Source organism: Rhineura floridana, chromosome 2 (assembly GCF_030035675.1).
Source record: "Rhineura floridana isolate rRhiFlo1 chromosome 2, rRhiFlo1.hap2, whole genome shotgun sequence".
Classification (NCBI taxonomy): Eukaryota; Metazoa; Chordata; class Lepidosauria; order Squamata; family Rhineuridae; genus Rhineura; species Rhineura floridana.
Genome location: NC_084481.1, coordinates 228970052 through 228995227, shown reverse-complemented (window position 1 = coordinate 228995227; position 25176 = coordinate 228970052). Strand labels below are relative to the sequence as shown.

The following is a 25176-nucleotide window of genomic DNA, read 5'->3' as shown; positions in this document are numbered from 1 at the left end:
TACCATCTGCTCCCCAGCTTAGTAGACTAAAAGCAAAGCCACAGAGGCACCAGGGATTCTAATGTAATGTTGTGTATTCTAGAACGACACTCCTGTTCTGGAGGTGCCAAAGTGGTGGGTCACCACTGACACAGGGAAGGATATCTTGACATGGGGATACAGGCATTCTAAAGGAAGCTACCTTGCCAAGACATAGACAGCTTCTTGGTTATCACTGGTACTTGCATATTTAGATTTGCAATTTCAGAGCATTATGCTTCTAGGATAAAGCATGTTCTGGTGGGATACGAATAGTCCGAGAAGACTATTTGCACCTGGAGGTAAGTATTATTTATGATGTTAGGTTAGCATTCCCAACAGATACACTGGTAACAACTGCCCAAGCATAGGAGTGCAATTGACATCATACTGAAAGCAGTAGCCTATAAGTGAAAATGCTTAATTAAAAATACTGTAGAGATTTATCTGCAGACTTATATCTGTATGCTAGCCAAGTTGGCAGGGCATTCTCAAGAACGCTTAAAATGTGGCATTCTTGTGGAACTTTAAGGACCAACATTTATTTTGGCATTAGCTTTGAGGTCCAGATCTACTTTGTCAGATGTTGGTGTAACCATTCTCACATTTTAGTTGCTATTTACACACGTGTGTGAGTGTGTGTGCGTGAGAAGGCAATATCCTGCTGTTTCAAAAGACATTTGATCAGTGGAGAGTTGGTTCCAATCTGCTTGTTAGGGCTCTTGCTTTGTGGTTATTGCTCATGCTTTGTATGTAGAAGGTTCCAGTTTAATTCCCTAGCATCTTGAGTTGAAAGAATCTTGGTAGCGGGACTGAGAAAGTCCTGCATCCCAAACCTCTCAGAAATGCTGCCATTCAAGATAGGCATTACTGGACCAATAGTCTGACTTCCTTTAAGGCAGCTTTGTATGGTGTGGAAGATGTTCCTCTGTTGTGGAATAATGAGGACTATGAATAAGTGTTATGATGTGGGAGCTTTGGTTGTGTTTTAACTAAGCCATCAAGCTGAGTAAAGTTGCAAGGGCTATTAAACTAACTTCTTGCACTAGCACTAGAGTTAATGTTAGCACAATGAGGGGGTTCCCCCTCTCCTCCCATGGTACCATCCCTAAATCTGCTCTAGAAAGTTGTGGGAACCCCCAGAATTGATTTAGGGGACATGTGGGGAAGGAGAGTGGGAGAGCGTTCTGTCACACAGGAAGAAATCCTTGTGCTGATGGGATGATCGCTTTAGTGCTGTGTTGAGTACAACCCTAAGTATTCTGCATTATAAGAACAAAATAATTTACTCTTAAATGTAAATTGGGAATGCTAGTCTACTAATAAATGTGAGAAAGGAGCCAGTAATCATCTATTCAGATTAATCTGGTATACGAGGAAACGTGTGAATGTCCCTTCATTGTTTTAAAAATTGGGGATTACTTTTTCACCTCCTGCTTGACAACCCAGCATTGAATTTGTGACCTTAACTTATGGTTGAACAAAGGAGCAGGGATAGCGCCAATTGGTAATAATGCAGTTTTGGTTCTTAGTACCTTGAATGAGTAAGCACGGGACGTTTTCCTCTGAAGGGTTGCAAGAGGCGAGCTCGTTCTTCAGTCTGAACGTTATACCTTCTACTTGGAAGATGGACATGCGTGAAATCTTGGAATCCTCCAGCAGTGATGAAGAAGATGGAGGTGAGGCTGAAATTGATGAAGAGGAAGAGAAAAGAGAACATAAGGAGGAAGAAGTAGTGGTGAGTAGACTGACTTTTGTTTGGACACATGTGTAACTTAACATGCACCAAACATAGTAGTGTTCCTCAAATGTCACATTTGAAAATAATTCTAAGAAAAGTCTGTGCTTGATCCTATAAATTAGGGATGGGACCACCTGCAGCCCTCCAGATCTGGTTGGACTCCAACTCCCATCTGCCCCCAACCAACAAGGTCAGCGTTAATGGGAGGTTGAGTTTGCTCCTAGTTAAGTAGAAATAGAATTCCAACTGCAATGGTGAAAACAGAATTAAAAACAATATCAAATACAGAACTATGAAGTGGCTAATGACACAGTCAGTGGAAGGAGTGAGGGAAAGCTCCAGAACCTCATCTCCCCACTTCGTTAAGGAGCATGTCTTCTTCTGCCTAATCTTGCCTGCTAAGAGCTGTGAGGTGGTAAGCCTTCTTCTTGCCCTTTGGCCCTTTTTGGGGGTGAGTGCTATCTAGCCAGCAACAATAAAAAGCAACTAATAGCTGATCATATGAGCAAGAGAGGAGCAGGGAAAGGTTTCAGTCCATCTTTCGAATGTGTCCCCATTAAAACTCCTTTAAAAAGCAGCTGAAGACTGTTTAGTTTACCCCTAAAGGACCAGGTCCGCAGCCTCGGGGTTGTACTTGATTCCAAGCTGTCCATGGAGGCTCAGATTTCGGCTGTGAGCCGGGCAGCTTGGTACCAGCTACACCTTATACGTAGGCTGCAACCCTACCTTCCTGTTCATCAGCTCCCACTGGTAGTACATGCCCTGGTCACCTCTCGATTAGATTACTGTAATGCGCTCTACATGGGGTTACCCTTGAAAACGGTCCGGAAACTACAACTTATACAAAATGCGGCGGCTCGACTACTCACAAACAGTCGTCGCCAGGACCACATCACGCCAGTGTTGTTCGATCTACACTGGCTTCCAGTTGTTTTCCGGGCCCAATTCAAGGTGTTGGTTTTAACCTTTAAATCCCTACACGGTCTCGGCCCAGTTTATCTAAAGGAGCGCCTACAACGCCACCAATCATGCCGCCTGACAAGATCGGCCACACAAGGCCTTCTCTCAGTCCCGCCAACCGAAGCAGCTAGGTTGGCGGGCACTAGAGAGAAGGCCTTTTCAGTGGCGGCCCCCACCCTCTGGAACTCCCTCCCACAAGATCTTCGGCACATCTCTTCCCTGAATATGTTCCGCAAGGCCTTAAAGACCTGGCTTTTTCAGCAGGCTTTCGGGACTTCTGGGGAGGCTTAATATTCTTCTGTTTTAAATGCCTCCTATTATGTATTGTTTGCTCTTATAATTTATATATTTCACTGTATTTTTATATTGTATTCTGCCATATTTATTGTATGTACGTCGCTTAGAGTGGCCTCTGGCCAGATAGGCGACACATAAATTAAATTTATTATTATTATTATTATTATTTGAGTGAGCAACACTGAAGCATGGTTGACAGTGTGATGTGGTGTTATACTGTGTGTCTAAATCAAGGACATTTGCTTTTACATTCACATTGCAGTATTCCTGGATCATGTATAATTTCTTTTTTGCTTATGCCACCCACTGTGGTATCTTTATGCTTTCCTTCAAGAAGTGTGGACTCAGCTGGCTTCTCCCACATTCTCAAATCAAATTTCACATTTCTCAGATCAAGTGATATCTCAGATCATTTTTCTATAATTTTCTTAATAGTTCCATTATTTTGCACTCCCTAGCATGCAGAACTAGATGACAATTACATGGGGGGGGTTGCAGTTAGTGGACAAAGGCAACAGGGGAGAGGGGGGTGGAGAAGGAGATAGGCATATATTTAAAAAAGTTTATTCCATATGCAACAGCGATGGTACATAAGAAGAGCCTGCTGGATCAGGCTAATGGCCCATCTAGTCCAGCATCCTGTTCTCACCGTGGGCAACCAGATGCCTCTGAAAAGCCTGAAAGCAGGATCTGAGCACAGCAACACACTCCCCAATTGCGATTGCCAGCAACTGGCATTCAGAGGCATATTGCCTCCAACAGTGAGGGCAGAACATAGCCATTGTAACTAGTAGCCACTGATAGCCTTCTCCTCCATGGATGTGTCTACTCCTCTTTTAAAGCCATCCAAGTTGGAGTCCGTCACTGCTTCTTGTGGGAGCGAGTTCCATAGTTGAACTATGCGCTGTCTGAAGAAGTACTTTTTATTTCAGTTCTGGAAGATGTCTTCGGCACATTTTTAAAGCTTTATGCACCTGAAGCAGCTTTTTAGTTTGTCTTCCTTTTAGGCAGGGATAGCATTGAAACAGTTTATGGCTACATTGCAAAGTTGCTGCAGACAAGGTGCAGATTACATTCACGCTAATGCAAGTTATATGTAGTCTGATTGTGGTGCAACAAGCCTGAAGAATTAAAATCCAAATCTTGCAGAAAATTGAAGGCAGGACTTTTTATCAAGAGTCCTGTTGCTTCAAGAGGGAGTCAGGTATTCCCAAACTCAGTTTCCTGAAGTTCAGATTGCATGTAAGCTCCCCAACCTTTACTCCCCAAACCAGGAATCCCTTTACCATGTAGCATGCCCTCATTACCTTTATTGCTCCCCTTAATTTTATGTGGTTATATTTGCATTATTTCCTGTCCCAGTCATCAACGTTGAAGCCTCAAGAGTCCACGCAATTGTGGTTTTTCCCAGTGCCTTCTCCCGGAGTCAAGAAATTGACCTTAAGGGTTATACTGAACTAATTTACGTTCTTCTAACTCTTTTCTTTCTTTCTTCACCCATGAGGACTGGAATCTTCCTTTTCAAATAAAGTTCTTTGGTTTTATCCTGTTTCAACAGCTGCTGTTAAAGCATATTATAAAATTGCTGTCATACCATGGCTTGGGAGATATGTATGGCTCCTTAAATCTACCACTGGGACTTTGATCTACTTTTGACAATTTCTGTAACTTTATTTTTTCTCTACAGCCATAAGATTTATTATTATTTATTTACACATATAACCTGCAAATGGTCCCAGGGAGGGTTACAAAAATATCACAATTTAAAATAAGTACAATGTACAGTTTAAAATCATAAAATAAAAAGCACAAAGACAACCAGTATCAGAATAACTAAATAGACCAGCAATCCACAGCAAGGCAAGAGGAGGGAGATAAACGGTCCAAGAAAAAGAAATAGGCATTGAGGTGTTTCTCTTTCCCCACCCCGCTGATTTTGTGAAAAGTGGAAAGGGTAGCAGCTGACTGGTAGAATGAAAGGAATAATTAGCACAGGGGTCATCAACTTGTGGGGATAATTACAAACAGGTTAAACTGTAGTGGGGACCAAGCACACACTGCAATCTATTCTATTGACTGCAGTAGGATGCTTTTTTCAAGCCTAATTTCAGCAGGGGGAGGGAACCTTGTGGGTGCCAAAGAAGGCCTCTATGGGCATGTATGTCTGTGTGTGCCAGGTTGGCACCCCCTGTATCAGCATGATCTTACTAGTGTGAACACTGTTAGTAACTTCATAAAGCATGCAATAAGGAAAAGAGGCTGTGAAAATTGGAAAGGGAGGATGTTTGTGGTCATTGTATAGTTTGAATCTGTGTGTCATGTCATGCCTTACAATAAAAAAGAACATTCAACAACAGAAATGTGGTAATTGTGCTAATAAGCATGATTAGGATTTTCCTTTGTATGTGCTCATAAAGCTTCAATATAGATCACCCCCTCCAAAAAAAAATCCTGTCATGTCCTTTTTGCCTTGTGACCTCACTCTGGTGTTCGTGTTTAGGTCTTGTGCAGCAGAGCCTCTGGTGTTAATCATCCCCTTCCCACAGCCTGTCCTTCTGATAAAAAAAATATGGAATCAACTAGTGGTGGGAAAAACTAGCATATTTAAATAAGAATGATCTACGTCTCTTGCAAAGCAAAAACAAACATGGCATAATACTTATTTAAATTAGAAATACAATAATTAACATAAAAGCCAATAAAACAACGTAGAACTTCCCTCTAGCTTAGAAAGAATAAACACTCTGTAACTTAAAACCACATTCACAAGGTTTATTTGAACCACACAAAAATAGCGAAGGCATTGGGTTGATTTTAAAACACATTAAATAAAAAGACCATCACCTGGCACTGAAAAGACCATTGCGAAGATGCCAGGTGAGCTTCCCTGGTGAGGCTGTTCCATAACAGGGCACCGCTCCTGAGAAGGCCTGCTGTTCTGTAGCCACTTCGCTTGGTAGAGGCATATGGAGGAGTATCTTTCCGTTAGGGTAGATACATGCAAGAGGAGGTGATCTTTCAGGTGGCCGGATCCCAGGCTGTTTAGCTTAAAACCATAACTTTAAAACTGAGCCCTGAAACAGTCTGTGAGCCAGCACAGCTGGTGATTTATTTGTTGTTTATTTCTGGTGTTTGAATGCTGCCCCATAACAAGTTTTCTGGATAGTTAATACAGTCAACAAACAATGTAAATATACAATAAAACATAACCATGAAATCAAAGACTTCATAAATACAACAAAAGAAAATCTCACCATACAGCCAAAATTAAAAACTATATATTTAAAAAGCCTGGTAGAGCTGTGGCATAAAATGAATAAAATGCCCAATCAATTGCCTTGTGGCTCCATTTTGAACCAGCCGCAGTTTCATTTTTAAGGGTAGCACCAGGTACACTATGCTGCAATAGTCTAAATCGGATATTGCCAGCTGCAACGTTGTAGAACAGGAAAGGGGAACCTGTGGCTCTCCCGATGTTGCTGAATCTCAGCTCGCATGACTTTTGGCCATGCTGGCTGGGGTTGATAGGAGCTGGAATCCAACAACATTTGGAGGGCCACAGGTTCACCATCCCAGTCTTTAGAAGTTGATCTGAAAATAGGACCTTCATGTGCGACGTGGAACCTCTCTGGCACAGAGCCAGAGGCCAGGCGTTGTAGAAAAACAAACCACTAATGCTTCTGCCATGTTAACTTGTCACATGTGCGAGAGCTTGGCCATGAATTCATGAGTTAGCCTTTAGCTAGCTGATGTCTTAGGCGCTCAGACCCTCTGAAGCGTAATTCTGCCAAATTCTGTGGAACTCAGTCCCAGCTGAGATCAGACAGAGCCCCCCTCCCTGTTGAATTTCCTGCACTTGTTGAAGACTTTCTTTAAAAAAAAAAAAAAAAAAAAGGCAGGCATTTTAAGTAAGCTTTTCTGATTTATGGTTAACTTTAACTGATTTTAACCCACTGCATTTCTTTTGTAGTTTCATTGTACAATGCTTAGAAACTATGGTAAATAGATAGTAACACTATGCTACCTTTACGTTGCCTTCAGAAACCTCCACCCTTCAATGGTGTTGAGATAGGATCTAAATAAAACCGGGGGGGGGGTGTAAGGCTTTATTTTGCTGCCCAATCCAGGATGTCTCTTGACTACAAAAGATTGCCCTCTTGGGTTTCTTGTAAGGAGAGGTGGGGAGCCTCCTCCCGTCCCAATACTGTTGGACTCTAATTTACTTTGCCCCTGACAATTGGCCATGCGGGCTGGGGCTGATGGGAGTTGAAATCCAGCCACAGTCGCCTGGTCAGCCCTATAGGTTGTGGGTCCTGCTTTAGGCCTTCCAAGTGTGAAGTAGAATTTCTGAGGAGGCTTTGACAGCTTTTTGGAATCTCCTTTCCTGGTAAGGAGATGAGCAGTGCAGAAAGCTTCACCTGCTAAAAATAGGTGTATCTGGCATAGGAGTGGCCCCAACTTAAAAAAAAGTAGAAATGGCTTAATTTTGGAGGGAAGAATGCCGATGGCAGTGAGGCCCCATTATTCATCTTCTGTTTCTGTTTCTTTGTGGACATTAAAGCACATGGCAGATGAACACTGTCACGCCCTTTTCCTTGTGCTTGTCTATGGCTCAATCTTTTCTTTTGTCTCTCTCAACGCGTAAGAGGCTCAGAGGTTGGTTTGGTGTGTTTAGGGAGGCTCCCTTATCTGCTTTTCATCTTGTGGATTTGATTTTTTAAAAAAGTTAGGAAATGTTGAGAGTTGTGAGTGGATTGTTGAATACCCGACATACTTTTAGTATTTAAAGAAAGCACAAGCTATTTTTTGAGGGAATCAGTGGCAAAATATTTCACCGAGCTGTTCCACTTCACCTGGCCAAAATCCTGCAGTTACATGCTTTTTGGTTTGTTGTGTGCGTTTTAAATCACAGGGTAGCTTTTTTTTTTCTCCTTCCTTTGAGGGGAGAGAGAAGAGGAAGAAAGCAGAATAAACAAGCTGAACTTTGGGGGTTTTCTGCTTCACAACATGGAATTCTGAACCTATTTAAAAACAGAAAAACTTGGATGGGTTAAAGTACAATGTTGTTTCCCTTTCACTTCCCCCTTGTCTGTGATCTTGTAAGGCTGAAAACAGAATGGCTGTTCATGCTTAGAGGGTGCCTACGGGGTTGCCATGGTGACGTACTGTTGGTTCCAAGTGAGCATGCTCAGAAAAGAGGGGAAGGTTTAGCAGAGGCTTGGCAGGCTGCCCGGGGAGGCTTAACAGATGCTTTGAAATGGGCTGTCTCTTTCTTTTCCTTTCATGTAATGCCTATTTTTTTTAAAATGTATGGAAGAGAATGTAAGCAATGCTGCATAATGGTGGATTCGGTGCAGTGAGAGAAAGGAACGCAAATATTTGCAAGTTAGGTTGAAGTACAGCGAGGCACTGTGAGCAGATTAGGCAGAAAAGCAAATATAACCATTTTACACTTGAGAGAGAAAACGCAGCACCTGGGTAAGGACTCCTTGCGCCGTTCAGTCTGTAGCATTAACCGTTTTGACCACTGTGGGTGTGGGGTATTTTTTTTGTTTTGTTTAGTTTTGAAGGGGTGGGGTTTAGATATTTTTATAAGTTTTCTGATCTCTTCAGCGATGTGGCAATGCATGCAATCCTTTTATTTTTCCCTTGCCAAAAAAGAAAATAAAAGAAAGGTAATGTGTTTCTGGATTTTGCTGTGCCATAAAAGAATGGCTTTTTTTTAACAAAATGGAGTCACTTTCCATGCAAACATGCTAATACTGAGGAAAGTGTAAGAGCTTGATCGTTTGTGGAATGTGGAATCTCTTCCCCTCCCCCTCCCTCTTCCTCATGTTGTTATACAGAGTGAATAGGCCACATTTTGCAAGGGTGTGAACTGTTGCAGACTGCACTGGCTTTTTGTTTTAGCATGTGTAAATACCTCGTCGTTGCAGGTAAGTGAATGCAGAGAGTGACCTTTTTTTAAAAAAAAATAAATAAATATTCCCGGTAATATTGCTGTTCCTTACAGCAGATAATTTGCTCCAAAGAGCTTCTGCCTTTCAAACAAAAGAGATGGGGGGGGAGTTTTTTTTAAAAAATAATAAAATTTTCATTCCTGTGGATTTTTTTAGACCAAATTTGGCATTAACATGTTGGTTAAGACAGGGAGGTAAAGTGCACTGGAAAGAAAGATTACCCTAGGACATTCTGCAGAATCTATTGTTTCATGTGGCAGGAGAGATTCTTTACATTAAAAAGTGAAGATCTAGAGGAGAATCTAGCTGGTGGAACACTGGAATTTGCTTTTTATACTGACAACAGAAAGCAGTCGTACTGAATCATTAAGCCAAACTGATAATTAAAAGAAAAATACTTGAAACATAGGCCAGTCCCTTCCCTCATAGGCTTCTCTCCCCCCCCCCCCCGGGATTTTTTTCCTGAAGGGACTATTCAAGCATAATATCTCAGGTTTTTTCCTCTCTCTGTAGTGTTTTGATTCAGAAGTAAAATGCAGTCTTAAGTAAAGGTGCTTCATCTGGCTTCATTTTACATAGGAGATAGAGAAGCATCTTCTACGTTTTGTATTTAAAATAATGGGGTGGAGTTCTAATCAGACTGCAAAATTTTCTGAACCAGCCTTTGTTCTGAGATGTTGTCACTTGGTGGTTTTTATTGCAGTTTTGGGCCTCAGGAGTGGTAGGCCACCTTTAAACGAATGGTTCACTGGATCCAATCCACCAATCACTGCTTCGCTTATTCCAGTGGAGTTTGAGGTTGAAAACCATGTCCTGTGGAAAAGTGTGGAGCATGTGCACCACCAGCAGCAGTGCTTGGTGTGCTGCTGCTTTGGTGCCTCCCCCTTTCCACAAGCACTTCTCAATGTACATGTGTAAGAATTTGAACCCAGGACTCGCTCACTTGAACCAAACCAGTTCCCCCATTACAGCATACTGCTTTCCTACATGAGTATGTATTTAACACACATTGGGTGGCATCCAGCTAAATAGATCCATTAGTGCAAGGACCTTTGGCTGCACAATGGAACTTCCTCTCCCTGCCATGCCCCCCTATATCTCATCTGGGCGTTCCCACTCTCCAGAGTAGATTTGCTGGAGAAGGGGTTGCACAGGGAAAGGGGATGGAGAGGAAACAAATTCTTGTGCAAGTGGATCTATTTGGTCAGATACTGACAATACAGTTCATTAATGGGGAGCTGGTGTGATTTGCGTCAGTTCAGTCAACCCCAAGACTTTGCTGGCACAGAACCATCTTCATGTCACCTGTAGCAAATTGGTATTGTATCTGAAGTGCTTGCAAAACCTGTGCTTGCAGGAATCTCAAGGTGGCTTGGCGTTGTCTTTTTCCAAAGCTTAGTTTCTGGTTTTGTGCTACTGCCATGGGCAACAGTGCCTCAAGGTACTATTATCCATATGATCAGGGTGTTCCCCCCCCCTTTTTTTGCAAATGTCCCAAAATACTGCATGTTAATCCTGAGCTTTTATAAGTTGCTTTCCAGTAACAATTGAAAGCTTTCATAATGAGATTTTATCAGCTTGAAAGCGATTGCATTTTATTGTTCTCCAGCTCCTTTCACTTAGCTCAGATCCATACCTTTTCCATTCCCCAGTGGTTGAACAGCTGATTTCAGATTTGGCCAAATAAGAATTTTTGTCCTTGGGAGTAAAAGTCAAACCCATTTACAACTCTGTAAAATAGCTGTAGACGCCTTTCTTTTTCAGCCGCTGCCCCCTTGGATCTCTGGTGTATCCAGAATGGGGCCATGTTCTTCAGCTTTAGTGGTCTTGAAGGAAAAGGGCAGGAGCTATGGAGGTTCAAAGGACTTAACACTGCTGTTCATGCAGTCCAAAAGCTGCCATTTTGTCCTTCCCCTAGATTTTTGGTTTTCCCTTCTTGCTTGGATATAATGGTTCAGTGGAAATCTTTCCTAGTAAAGACTAAATTAGGGTTGGCTAACTTTTTACCCTTCAGATGTTGTTGGATATCAACCCCCAGAATCCCTGGCCTTGATGGATGGGGCTGCTGGGAGTTGGAGCCCAACATCATCTGAAGGGCACTGCGTTGGCTACCCCTGGTCTCTGCATTAAATTCATTTCTAAGCTCTGGCTTTCACCATCATACAAACATTCTGTTCTAAGAGTTTGGAAAGTAAGATGGTAATGGAATCTGATGAAACTCCTAAATTAAGACTGAAAACAGTTTGTGTGGATGATCAATCGCTTTTAATACTTATTCATATTCTCACAACTTGGCCATGAGAGATCAGATTGTTGCTTGAAGCTTGCAGATAGCTGTTGATTAAAAAATGTTCATTTAATGATAACTTTTGAAAGCGTGCAGGACTTTTATGTTTTGAAATTCCTTAACCATATAAACATAGATTTCCTTTTGCTCAATGTATTCAGCGCCTGAGTGACTGACAACATCTGTGCCTACTGCAGCACAATAATTACAATACCCATTCGACACTTGTGTCCTTGTTAGAAGGTGTTCATGTTGGTGAGCTTTTTTCTGCATTGAATATGTTTGACTCTCCGGCATTTTCATAGTACTTTGATAAAATAATGCAGTAAAAGAAAATACAGATTTGTGGTCTTCTGGCTTATTTAGAATGCAAATACATCGTCCTAACATTTCCAGCATGTTCTAACACCTTGATGCTTACACAGCGTGGTGACTTCAGCTACCATTATAAATGTTATGCATAAATGGCGTATACTCATATTTAGAAGTCACACTAAATATACATATTTTTTCTTTGAGATTATAAACAAGCTGGAGTGGGTGAAGAGATTCTATCATCTGTACATAGGTGGCAAATTCTGCTGTTTATCTCCTTTTCAAGAAAAATGAACTGTATTACATTTTCTTGCTGTTTGAAACCCTTGTAGTATGTACATCAGAACAAAAAGAGAGAGCTTTTGCCCAGTGCTATTAACATTTCCTTAGTATTTGGCTGTTGATTTCTGTGGATACGCATGGAGCATGAACCACTGCTTACTGGCCTAAACAAGGACTTCCCTGGCATTAAATCAACCCTGGGTCAGTCGCTGTACCTGCGTTATTACTAACGAAACCATTTTAAAAGATTGTAATTACTCAAGAGAGCCCTTAATATTCCAGAAGTTCCTTAATAATGCACAGTGGCTAAGGCTGCAATTTTGTACACAAACTACTTGGAGAATAAGACCCATTCTACACAATGGGGCTTGCACCTGAATAGACATGCATAGGATTGCATTGTAATTGCACTTTAAGTATTTTGTTTTATGCAAGGAGCAAGGCCTGCAGAACTAAGTGATTAGACTAAGAAAAATGTGATGCTTTTCCAATTATGCTTGCTCTCTCAGGTCCAAGCTCATGTTAGAGTAAAGAAAAGCAAAGAAAGAAGCAGGGGAAACTAGTGGGATAGGAATTGGAGAAGAAAACAATTCTCTCTCTCTCTCTCTCTCTCTCTCTCTCTCTCTCTCTCTCACTCACTCACTCACTCACTCACTCACTCACTCACTCACTCACTCACTCACTCACTCTTTATTTAAAACTATATCCAAGAGCAGCACTGAGTTGATTTGGTTGTCAGTAAATAGGGTTGTAGTCAACATAGCACTAAGCCAAACATTCCATGAGCGCAAGGATTTCTCCTTCTGGAAAGGCATGTTCTCCTCTCCTTGTGCACCCCTGTTTCTGGGGTTTCTCCCAAATATCCATAGCAGATTTGGGGACTGTGAGGGGGGTGCACAATGCACACGGGAGTCCTGTTGCACTAATGGGTATCCTTGTGCTTGTTCAGTTATTTAGTTGAATCCTGCCCTTAGGTTCCGAGGAGGAATCTAAATATGTCTGCTTGTAGCTTTGTTTACAAATTAACAGGTTTAAGACAGGTGTTTTCCCAGTGCTCCTGAGAAATATTGGGGGCTGAACTTATGTCCTTGTGTACATACAGAATGTGATCTGGCATCATACTTTGTTCACTCTTCCCTTCCCAGTCCATTCTCTTATGTGAAACAAATTGTGTCAAGAAAGGGTACATATTCAGAACTTGCTTTGGTACATATTCAGAGCATTGCCTGGCGCTGAGCCTAGTCTTGGTGCAGGCAGTTACTGTGCTGCCAGGGGATTCAAGCCTTTGCAGCTTTGGGGTGCTGTTATCAGTTGCTGCCCTCCTAACTACTGGGTGATTCACTATAGGCCAAGTGTGGCTAACCTGCAGCCCTGCAGATTTTGTTGGAGTCCAGTTCTCAGTGGTTTCCAGTAAAAGTCAGTGCATGTAAACAAAAAACTAGAATTCCTTTGAACTGTCTTGACGTTGCTGTCACAAGAAATTCTGCTCAGTTATGCCTGACACACATGCTTTATTCTCTGAACTACTGAAGCATATTACTGTGACATTGTAAAAGTCAACATGAAGGCTGATGCACAGTCTGTCAGAAAATAAGAAATCGCAAAATCTAAAAATTCATATGTTGCTAGTGAATCATGTCAAATACTGAACAAAATGGCCACTGTAACACTGTAGAATAAATATATTTGTCTTTGCTTTTTATCCCCAGAAGCATGTTTTTTTTAAAAAAAAGAATGTGAACTTGCCACAATGTCAGCCCCCAGATGCTCCCCTAATAACTTGGGTGAATCTCAAAGGAAAAATAACTTATTTTTAGTTCAGAATGTGAACACCTGGGGAAAGCACTACAAGAAGTACTTTTTCTTTTTAGTACAAGATCACAGTTTGAAGAAGAAACTTCCACTCCCCAAATTTCTCTTCCAGAAATATTTCTGTCATTTCTGATGCAGGCTGCAACTCTTTGGGGTCCGTTTTTCCTATAGGCACGTGAGATACAACAGTGTGGTTTTGTTGTTGTTTTGAAGGAGTTACCTGTGCATCTGGCTGAGAAAATCCCAGGTACTGCAGCTGTGAGGCCCATTTCAGACAGGTTGTTGTGCTGATGCATTCTGCTGAAATGCAGCCACATGTCTGACAGACTAGGAGCAGTGGTTAGACTAGGAGCAGGGAGTCCAGAGTGAGTTCTCATTCACCCAACAATTCTGCTGGATACCGAACACCAACAATTTTCTTTCAGCCTAGCCTACTTGCGGATAAAGTGGGATGGCAACCATGCATTCTGAAATATATTCCTTGGAGGAAGGTTGACATAAAAATCTAATATAAAACAGGGCTTGGAAAAGTTACTTTTTTTGAACTACAACTCCCATCAGCCCAATCCGGTGGCCATGCTGGCTGGGGCTGATGGGAGTTGTAGTTTAAAAAAATAACTTTTCCAAGCTCTGATATAAAATATATGAGAAATTGGTGGCTATCCCACAAGAGGTGTAATGTTACAGCAGAATCATGTCTCCTGTACTTTGATGGGATTTTTAAACCCATAGCAAGCACACTGCAGAAGTGCAAGCTTCATCCTTGGCAATTCATCCCTTTTAATAGCAAACTCAGCTGGTGAGTACCAACAGAAATGGAGCCAGAACAGAGGGGAGTATTGGCATGCTCAGGGAACCCCTATGTTTGCAGTAGTACAAACACTCTTAAACTTATAAGAAGGCCAAAAAACCAAACAAACCACCCAACTTCCATTAGAGCTCAGTAGGGATTGAGCATGTTCAGTAGCCACAGAATGTTGACAGTCAGTTAGGAAAAAAGAAGCTGAAAACTAGGGGTGGGAGAAGGAGTGAAATGACCCTGCTTGAGCTCCTTGCAACAGGTTGAAGGGAACCTCAGACCCAGCGGCTGAAAACCGTCCTTCAGGCCTATTTTTCTGGCCCTAAGAATCCTCCCCAGGCGACTCCCCTTACTTTCCCTGCTTTGCACCCGAGCTGTTTTTGCCTGGCTAGAATCCATCCTTGAACTCTGACAATGGCTCTTGCTTGTCTGGGTGGAGGAGAGAGAAGGGTGTGTGTGTGAAGAAACTAGCCTACTGTATAAAGGTAAAACTCATATTTGTTGCTGTGCTCACTTTTCTTTCTAGCCACACGTTCCTCTGGCATGTGGCCCTCGGAAGGTTGACCAGAAGGGAATGTGGCCCTGGAGTAGAAATGGTTCCTCTCCTCTGGCTTACAGCTTACGCTATCCTGCAGAAGGGCATAGCTGGCCTGACCCAGAGCACTTCTGCTAAGAGAAGAGGGTGCGGATTTGAAGTATTGCTGTTAATTTGCAGTTCCATGTCTTTTCATATGAAACTGAACAGAAATTAATGATTGTAATGGAACACCTAATTTCAGCTGCTCACTGTATATTTTCAGGGGCAGTGGTCTCTTGGGAATGAGGCCAGCCTTCAGGGTCCCTTCAAAATGAAGACTGACCACTTGTATTTAACTGGAGCTCCAGATCCTGTCTATCTTCATCAGATATCAACATGCAAGACACTTTCTATCAAGTTGCTTGGATACCATATAACGTATTTTGGTGAATAATTCCCTCTTAACTTGCCATTTTTTATTTTTATTTTTTTTTGCAGATCTGAAATTAGTCAAACTCGGCTCTCCAAATACAAATGCTTATGACGCTGTAATTAAGGCAAAAGCAGATCTTTTTTTAAAAAAAAATTAACCTGTCTGCTTTGCTTTGTGTTTTGGCAGCCTGAGGAAGAGCTTGATCCTGAAGAGAGGGAAAATTTCCTCCAACAGCTTTACAAGTTTATGGAAGACAGAGGTAACTAAGTGTTTTTAAATGCTGTAAGGCTATGTTCCTGTGCACACTTAACTGAGAGTAAGTCCTGTTGAACCCATAGGCATTTACTACTGAATAAGCATGCAAAGAATTTGGGCTTGACTTCATAGGATGCTTGATGTTAAGCATCACCATCACCTAAAACGAATTGTACAAAACAGTCATGTTGCAATAATGAGTTTACAGCAGTGAATATGAGAGGAAGCAGAGGGTGGCATTCGATAAATCAGACTGGTCCGTGGACCTCCAGTGGTCCACAAGCTTCATTCAGGTGGTCCTTGGTATGCCTGTAAAAATACAGTTAAAACCACACCACATCTAGGCACAGCAGATTTCAGTTGCTACAGCAGATGTAAAAATCATTAAGTGGTCCCCCAAGATCCTTAGCAATTTTAAAGTAGTCCATGGGGAGGGGGAAATGCTTGGGAACCACTGAACTAAACAATTGTGCGAGGCTTACTGCTAGCCCAACCACCACCACCCCGACTCCATCCAGAACCCCCAGAACAGGAGAGGGGGGAGAATGTTCTGCGGCGCAAGGAGAAATCCTTGTATTGACAGAATGTTTCTTAGTGCTACATTCAATACAAACCATAGGTATCTTTAGGTATGTGGGGTCCTTTTGTTTAGTGGAATAAATAATATTGAAGTGGGTGCTTCAAGATGACCCTTTTTATTGAGCATTCATCCCAATTTATTTACAGAGAGATTAGACAATGTTGGGCTATTTAATAAGCATTCGTTCTGATTTGTTTGCAAGTTGTTTAGATGATGTTGCATCAAAGCAAGTATTATTCCACACTTTTCAGTGCATTTCCCCATTACTTATTGCAAAAAAATCTGCTATCTTTTTGGTGCCTTTTGAAGACTTTCCTCTTTCAACAAGCCTTTTAAGTTGAGACCTATCCCAGTCTGCGTCTGTGTTAGAATTGCTTGTTAATATGTTTTTTAATAATGTGTTTAACCCTTTTTTAAAGATGTTTTTAAAGCTTTTTTAAAAAAAAATGTTTTCAATGTTTTGTTTTAATGTGTTTTAAGGTCTGTTTTTATGGTGTTAAAGTGTTTTTAGCGCTTGTTTGCTGCCCTGGGCTCCTGCTGGGAGGAAGGGCGGGATATAAATCAAATAATAAATATTTATTTATTTATTTATTTATTTTATTTGTATCCCACCCTTCTTCCCAGCAGGAGCCCAGGGCAGCAAACATAGCACTAAAACACTTTAAAACATCATAAAAACAGATCTTAAAATACATTAAAACAAAACAGCATTAAAAATATTTTTTTTAAAAAACTTTTAAAAAGGGTTAAAAACGTTATTAAAACAGATTGGTTGGTTGGTTGGTTGGTTGGTTGGTTGCACAAGACCTTCAAGTTTAGTTGCACAACCTGAATTTGCTGTTACATGATTGAATCTCACCTGAAAATAGCAAGAGTCTGGAAGCGCCCTAAACACACCATTTTGAAGTAGGCCCAGAATATGATAGAAAACAAATGTAGAAGCCTATTGTAGTGTGCTCCTACTGATGTATTCTACCAACCTGGTCACTGTGTTCAGTCCATGTTGTAGCCTGCATCTCTTGAAGGGGGCAGTTTCCCATCATGTTTTTTATGGTAGTCTACGTTCAAGGCTACAAAAGACAAAAGCTGGCCCACCAGGTCCACATCTTTCTTGCAGTATCAGTGGAAGACTCTTTATCTACACTGCTACCTGAAATGCCAGGCACAGTTAGCACACTAAATATACGGATGCCACAAAAGCAGCAGGTGAATGTGGTTGCCTGCAATCACCTTGATAGCAAAGAGCTACATGTTTGAGTTGAATTGAGCCAAGGTCAAGGGATGTAAGTCCCGTGAATGACCTGGTATTAAGAAATGGATACTAAAGTAGAGTTTGAGTTTGCCTGCGGGTTTGAGGGGCGTGTGGGTTGGTGGTGTTTTGTAATCCTGCAGTTGGTTGAGAAGGGTATGTTGGTAGCATAGAATAACTGCCTAGAAAGGTCCCTGCTGCAGAACAGGAATCTGTCTAGGAATCTTCCTTTTTGATGCTCCCTACTGGTAAATGAAGGGAATGAGAGTGACATCTGGAGATACTCAGTTGGATTTGACATTTACTGATAAAACCTTTGATTTTCTGATATTCTCCTCTGATGATCTTAAAATCTTATTCACCAGCAGGTACCAACATCCTCCAAATCTTATTTATCATGCACATATTTGAGGGTGGTTGACATCTTGGGGGCACTGGATGTTCTTCATTTTCTGTAATAAATCCCAGACTGGAAACTATATTTATGTGGAGGGGGGAGGTTTATTAGGCTGCCCTCTTAACCCCACTTGCATGGGAGTAATCCCCGTTGAATTCATTAGCACAGTTCTGAGTGGATACTGTTAGCATTCCAATGTTAAGCTTTTAATGCTTATTCCCCCTCCCTCCACTTTTTGTTGCTTTTATTGTTTTCACCTCTTTAAAAAAAAGCTCATTTGTATGCAAAAAAAAAAAAGATTTTGGCCAAATTGCTAATAGATTGATTTACTCCCACTCTAGAAGGAGAGAAGAGGTTGAAATTCCCATTACATGTTAAAGGTGACACATCTGTTTCGTGAAGCATGTCTGTATCCTATTTAGAACAATCTATTTCACCAAAGCAGAAAACAAGTATGATTTTTTTAAAGATGCTTAGCAGCTAAAGAATTAGGAGCAGCTAAAGAATTAGAAGCAACAATGTTATAATACAGCCATGCAAATTACAAAATTATTAGCCAACAAAAATTTTCACTAGTCCACATTTGTTCATTGGTAAAGTGTGTGTGTGGGGGGGGATGAAACCAGCCTGGCTGCCTGAAGTTGATCCTTAAATAGACATCAGACAAGTGGCTATTTACAAACTTGTTAGGATGTGTATGTGCTTTAAGGTAAAAGTGCAAAGCTTGTGTAATAATGCTTTTTATGTGTCTTTTTTATTAGGAACTCCTATCAATAAGCCACCTGTTCTGGGCTATAAGGATCTTAACCTCTTCAAGCTTTTCAGACTGGTATATCAGCAGGGTGGATGTGACAATGTAAGTATGACATTTCTTGAAGCTAGCATTTCATTTCAGACTAACATTGTTACAATTTTTTTTTTGCAGTAGTCCTAAAACTTTCTTTATTCTCCACACAGATTGACAGTGGAGCTATATGGAAGCAAATTTATATGGACCTTGGCATTCCTATTTTAAACTCTGCTGCTTCCTACAATGTAAAAACTGCTTATAGAAAGTAAGTAGTCTCTCTTTGTATTTAAAGTATGTTTGGGGATGTTGCCAAAAGATCAAGAGTCTGGATACATAACCTTTATCAGCACTCTTTTTGTCGAAAGACAAAACAGTCAAATCCAAATAGTCAAAGCTTACTCAGACTTGAAGAAATCTTAAGCAATCTTGGGATTTGTTGGCAGGGAGGAAAGAAATATAAACATTAGTGATGGGCAATCTCGTTAACGATAGCTATACTTTTCGGGGCCTGCTTAAAATATTTTTTGTCTAAGCTAGTCTATTCAAGCACATACATAAACTTTTTAGCCTATTGCTATTTTAATAGGTTTAACAATGTTTATAATTACTATTAACGTGATCATTTTAATGCTTTTTGTAAACTGCTTAGTGATTTTCTGTAATTTAGGACCTAAATTGTGTTAAATAATTTCACTGTGCTGCACATTTTCATTTATTGCTAATTTTTCTGTCTTGCCAGCTAGCCAGCCCATCTGCTGTCTGATGCGACGGCTAACAACTTAAAAATACCAAATGTAATAATACATTTAAAAGCAAAACAGCAAGCTAGTCAACAACAGCAGGATATATTGCCGCATTTGGGTTATCATATCTCTGCCTAGTAAGCCCTTGGAATGAACGGTCCTTACGACTGCTCCTGTATCCCCTTTGCTCCTCCCTTCGTAAAAGCAAGCAAGCCACGAGAAAGTCTCCAGTTAACTTGCAGCTTCCCATTTCATCCAAACAGGGAAACTATGGTTAATGGCTTCAGGACAAGCCAGGATATTAAGCCATGGTTTGAAGTTAGTATGGCTGACATGGGAAAATAGTAGTTAACTGAAGACTTCCTCCTGGCTTATTCATCTCAGGTGAAGGATCTGTATGTGCAGTCACAAGGCTCGTTCGTATATCTGATTATTAAGCGGCGATATGATCACCCAAACGGCCTAAGAAGAATCACACTTCCAAGGGTCCCCTGTGCCTTGGCACATAGTTACTCAGAGCATCAAAAAGATAGCAAGAAACCTCCTTCCTGCTGCTGTTGCTGCTGGTTTAAAGGAGGGTCGGGTGTTAGTGCTGGAGATAGGGGGAGGCAGGAGTTGTTCTGTGGATCAGACTATCATTTTGAGTTGGAGGAGAATTTGGGGTTTTTAAGCGTATGTATCCTCCCTCTTTTCCCAGATGATAGGAAGAGCATCTATATTTTTTATTTTTTTTTTGCATGGTCAATAAATAATGGCTTTTCAAAAAACTGTAGGTATCTGTATGGTTTTGAAGAGTACTGCCGGTCTGCGAACATTCAGTTTAGAACCATCCACCACAATGAACCCAAAGTAATAGAAGTAGTACAGGAACCAGAAGAGCCAATGGAGGAAAGTGTAAAAGAAGAGCCAGAGATGTCCCCTGTGGAGGTTCAGAATGAGGAGGAAGAAAACGATTGTAGCAGTGAAAGTGAGAAAGAAGAAACTGAACAGAGGTCTCCTAGGGTAAGCCCCCCCCCGCTACTGCTGTTTAAATCATTCCCCTCTCTCATAATTCAACCAGTGCAATGCCAATCCTCAGATCCCTCCATTAGCTTCTCATCCATTTCTGCCTCCAGCACAAAAGCCATCCCACCCCATCAAGCTCTCTGTTGCCTTCCCCAGCCCTAACATTTTATACACACACACATATTGCAGCTTTTATAAGCTGCCCTATAACAAACAATCTCAGGGCTGCATTACAGAATGAAAACAAAACAAGTTTAAATAAAAATTGTTAATAGTGTAACACTGAACAAGGAGCAATACAGTAGAGTATAGAGCTGCATAAAATGAAAAGGTTTCATTCCGCGGTGTCCTTCCATTCATGGAATGTGCATGGGCTGCTGTGAATGGAGGGGGAAGTCTGTTTATGCTGATGGCCCTTTACTGTGCAGCCCCCAAAGCAAGCTCCAGGGGGCTGGGCAAATCACCTCCCCCTCCGGTTCTAAGAACATTGTTTAAATGAACAGACAGATTGGATAAAGCCCAAATTTACAACTTAGATTTTTAAAAAAGAAAAGAATAACCCTTAAAACCTAAAACAGATTTAAAAGGCTGGAAAATTGGGCCCAGAAACAGACTGGGGTCCAGTGAAGAATATAAAGAACTAATATATAATATGGTTGTATCTTCCAATCCTAGTTAGCAAACTGGCCACCATATTCAAAACTAAATGAAGTTTCTGGACTGTCTTCAAAGGCAGCCCAGTGTACAAAGCTTTGCAGTAATCCACATGGAAGGTTATTACAGTGTGAATAACTGAAGCAAGGCTGTCCCTGTTCAGATAGTCATAGCTAGTACTCCATGCTACAAAGCCCACTTGTGCTCCTAGTGACAAAGACGGGGCAGGCGGAGGTGGACTCCCAAGTGCCCCTTGCAAACCCTCAAACTACGAGTGTGGCCCTTTAGAGGAAGTACAGCTCCCCCCTCCCAGAACAGATTAAATAACACTCACCTCTGCAGACAAGCCACCTGGTGCCAGTGCCTCCATCTTGTCTGGATTCAACTTCATCTTTTTGGCTCGTATCCAGTCCGTGACCACATGAAGGCACTGATTTAGCACTTGCACTGGGTTTAATGAAAAAGAAAACTAGAGCTGGGTAACACCACACTAAGGCCCCCCCCCCAGTGACCTCACTCTGTGGTTTCATGTAGATATTAAACAGCATGGGAGATAAGAGATCCCTGTGGGGCCCCAAAGCGTAGATGCCATCTTTCTGACTATTATCTCCCAATATGTCCCTGACAATGAGTTGGATGTTCCAGCTCAGCCACCAAACGTTCTCATGCTCTTGTAAACTATTGTACCCAATCTCTTTTCTTCCTCTGTGCCTAGGACTCACTCCCAGAGCACTTGTGTGATTCCAGTTTTTGTCTCTCCCCTCCCCCAGTTCAAATCCTTTCCCAAAACTTTTTTTTCTGTGGACCCTTCAACCTAACCCCCAGATTCATGTTCCAAACTAAAATGAAGCCATCTTAACCTTTGCCAGCCTGGTGCCCTCCAGATGCTGGCAGGGGTTGATGGGAGTTGCAGTCTGAAACATCTGGAGGGCACCAGATTGGCGAAGGCTGATGTGTCTGCCTTTGCCGTCATATTTGTTTTTCCCCAGAATTTTTCTCTTGATAAAGAATTTCTTCAAAACACAATGGGAAGCATATCAATGTATGTGGCTGGCTTCCTTTCCCCCCTTAGGTGTGTTATTCCAGGGCTGTGACTTGATTAAAGAAACATGTTTATCAAATTAGTAATAATTGAATTAGAGTTGCATTAATTTGCATGTGATTGAAACAGCAGTTTTGAGGAAAAGAACATACTTTTTGTTTTTAGATGTGCATGTGGTCTGTAGCAGGGCACCATCTAGAAGACATTTGAATTTCACTGTTGCACGTACTGAAGGGAATGCCCCTGCTAAGATTATGCCTGCCACCTGCAGTTTTTATAAGTACTAATGTTAAAAATATAAATTATGATTAAAAAGGTCCTGCCCGCTTTAATCAGCTTGCCTTTTTAGGCAATTTTAAACAGGCTTTTAAAAAATCCTGTTGATTAATGAATTTAGTTTGAAGCCCTAACCCTACTCCACAAGCATTGTGGTGGTTTGCAAGGGGCTCTTGGGACTCTACCTCTGCCTGCCCGTTTGTCTGGCACCATCTGTAGCAGCAGGGCCAAGCAGTTCTAACTTTTGTTCTCCTAGCAGGGGTTTAATTACCCAGCTCTAGAATAGTGGGAACAAGCTAGTGCTTCTCTGTTGCTTCTTGAAAAAGCTGGCAGCTTATTCCTATTTTATTTTCTCAGTCCTGCTTTCCCCCCTGATTGTATCTATTGCTGCTCACCTTGTTTAGGTAGTAACAGAATCCACATTTCTAGATACTTAATGAGACAATTCTGATGCTAGCTTTCAAGGAAATAATTTGCTTGTATGTGAATTCCCTCATACGCCACTGGCCAAGGAAAAAGCTTTAACCTAATACTGCAGCATTGTATTGTGTAATCTTGCTGCCTTGAAGGCAGCAGTGCATCTTAAACAGTGTGCTTTCTTCCCCACCCACCCCGCTCCCAAAAAACCATCACAGGGACGAAGGAGACTTGTCCGTGATGTGACTGTTCCTAAAAAGGAAGGTGAAGATGATAAAATGCAGGAGAAACTAAGAGACAGCAACAAGGAGAACAAAGACGTGGAAGACATGCCCAATAATGCAGAAAAGAGGGAAAACGAGCTGCCACTTGGAAATCGAAAGACCATGCCAAAGCAGAAGGAAAAGAAAGCAAAAAAGGAAGAGGAATCTGACAGGGAGTCAGATGAAGAGGAGGAGAGGAGGCAAGGAAGATGTTTTCTTTTCTTTCTGTCTGTCTGGTGCTGCAACACATGTGTGTAAAAGACTTGAAATTGGACACCCTGTGAAAATGACCATTAATCCATGTTAGCTTGCAGCAAATGGTGTCATTTTACTGGGCAAGGTCAGTGTCAGAACAGAAAAGGATGAAGCAGTCATCGATTTAAAGAGCTGAGTCTGGACCTCATGGTGGACTAAGACCTTGCTAGTATGATAGCCCAGAGTGGAGGGAGGCTGTATGAAGAGGCTTCAGTGCTCTGCAGGGATGTGGAATTTGTGGCCCTCTGGGTGTTGCTGGACTACAACTCCCACCATCCCATTTGCTATGCTGGCTGTTGCTGATGGGACATGAGGTCCAACAATATTTGGTGAGGCCTCAAATTCTGCATGCTTGCTCTAGGCAAAATTCCTGCCTTTCCTCCTAGGACAAAGAAATAGGAAATGCCAGTTTCCTTAGCTTCTCATTACCCAGAACCTAAAATCTGGGTTGCCTTGGGGCAAACTCCTGGTGTGTTGGGCTTTAGAAAAAAGCTTAGAATTTGTTTCCTTGTTGATAAAGAATGCATACACAGTCCCTGACTAAGGTAGCCTCTGACAGTATAGTTTGTTCTTGAGCACAGCTTATTCATCAGTTCTGCCAGAAGGAACCTTTTTAGAATATGGAGAAGTGTTGCTGTTGTGGCGCAAGGTTATACTTGGCATGTGTAGAGCACGCTTTCAAAGATCTTCTTGTATAGCAGTAATATATTTATGAGGAGGGTTTTGTAGGCGGGTCAGTATTATTCCTGCATTTGAGAGGTGATAGGGGTGTATGCTGAGGCTTACCTAAGACCACCTTCTGAATTCATGGCTAAGGTGAGATTTGAACCGGAGGCTTCCTGGCTCAATCTTGTAGCCATTATGCCACAATAATCCTTTTTCTTATCCTTGTTCCCTTCTGCACCTTTTTCCTCCGGCTCATCTTCTCCATCCTTGGGCACCCAGTAGCTGTTGGACTACAACCCCCATCATCCCCAGCCAGTATTGCCAGTGGCCATAGATGGTGGGGGTTGCAGTCCAGTAACTGGTGACTCAGGATGAAGAAAGCTACTCTAGTTGCACACATGGAATTTTCCCTTGAATTCCCAGGTACTGCTTCTGTCAGCTGAGACTCTCCGAGATGGGTGTCCAAGACCCTGTGACCTAAACTCAGGTTTTTGGTTGAGAGTCTTTAATTTTTTTTGGGGGGGGGGAGCCAAGCTTGGAATGCCAGATTCTTCAGATATGCAGATTTGATAGATTTAGATAAAACTGTTACTAAGTCAATAAACTCTTATTTACCGGAAGCAGTGGTAGCTTCTCCAATAACATGCTGGATGAAACCAGGTTAGGAGTGGGGAATGTCTGTGGCCCTCCAGATGTTGGACTCCCAGCTGCCATCAGCCCCCAGCTTGGCCAGTAGCTGAGGATATTGAGAGCTGTAGTCCAGCAGCATCTGGACAGCCAAATATTAACCACTCCTTGGTTAGGTGTTGGCTGAGCATAATGGCATTAGTTAGCTGATGGTTCAGTAGTTGTCTTAAGTTCAAATAGTACAGGAGCAACAAGGACAGAGGAATTTAAACATGACACTTTGGCTGGGATAAAAAAGTAAGGATGGGGATTCATTGGGTGAGTAATGGAGGAGGATTCAGAGGCTCCTATCTGGAGAACAGTTGCTCCAAATTCCCCTCTATTTTTAAAGCTACTGTCTCATTCTTTTCTTCCTGAAAAAGTCAAGGTCAGGTTTGAGTTGATGAAAAGTTGCCCCTGGTTTTATTAGGTTCTTGTTTGGACTGCCTTCAAGTCGATCCCGACTTATGGTGACCCTACGAATAGGGATTTCATGG

General features: G+C 41.8%; 1 protein-coding gene across 3 annotated transcripts in view; it reads left to right on the top strand.

Annotated features, from left to right (window-relative positions):
• Positions 1 to 25176, top strand: part of ARID4A (AT-rich interaction domain 4A) — a 71482-nt gene that overhangs the window by 29289 nt on the left and 17017 nt on the right. For all 3 annotated transcript variants that reach the window (XM_061612457.1, XM_061612456.1, XM_061612454.1), the window contains exons 11-16: positions 1590 to 1756; positions 15608 to 15680; positions 18664 to 18758; positions 18860 to 18957; positions 20209 to 20437; positions 23048 to 23292. In XM_061612457.1, the coding sequence (XP_061468441.1) occupies positions 1590 to 1756; positions 15608 to 15680; positions 18664 to 18758; positions 18860 to 18957; positions 20209 to 20437; positions 23048 to 23292 (907 nt within the window). The remainder of the gene's footprint in view (positions 1 to 1589; positions 1757 to 15607; positions 15681 to 18663; positions 18759 to 18859; positions 18958 to 20208; positions 20438 to 23047; positions 23293 to 25176) is intronic.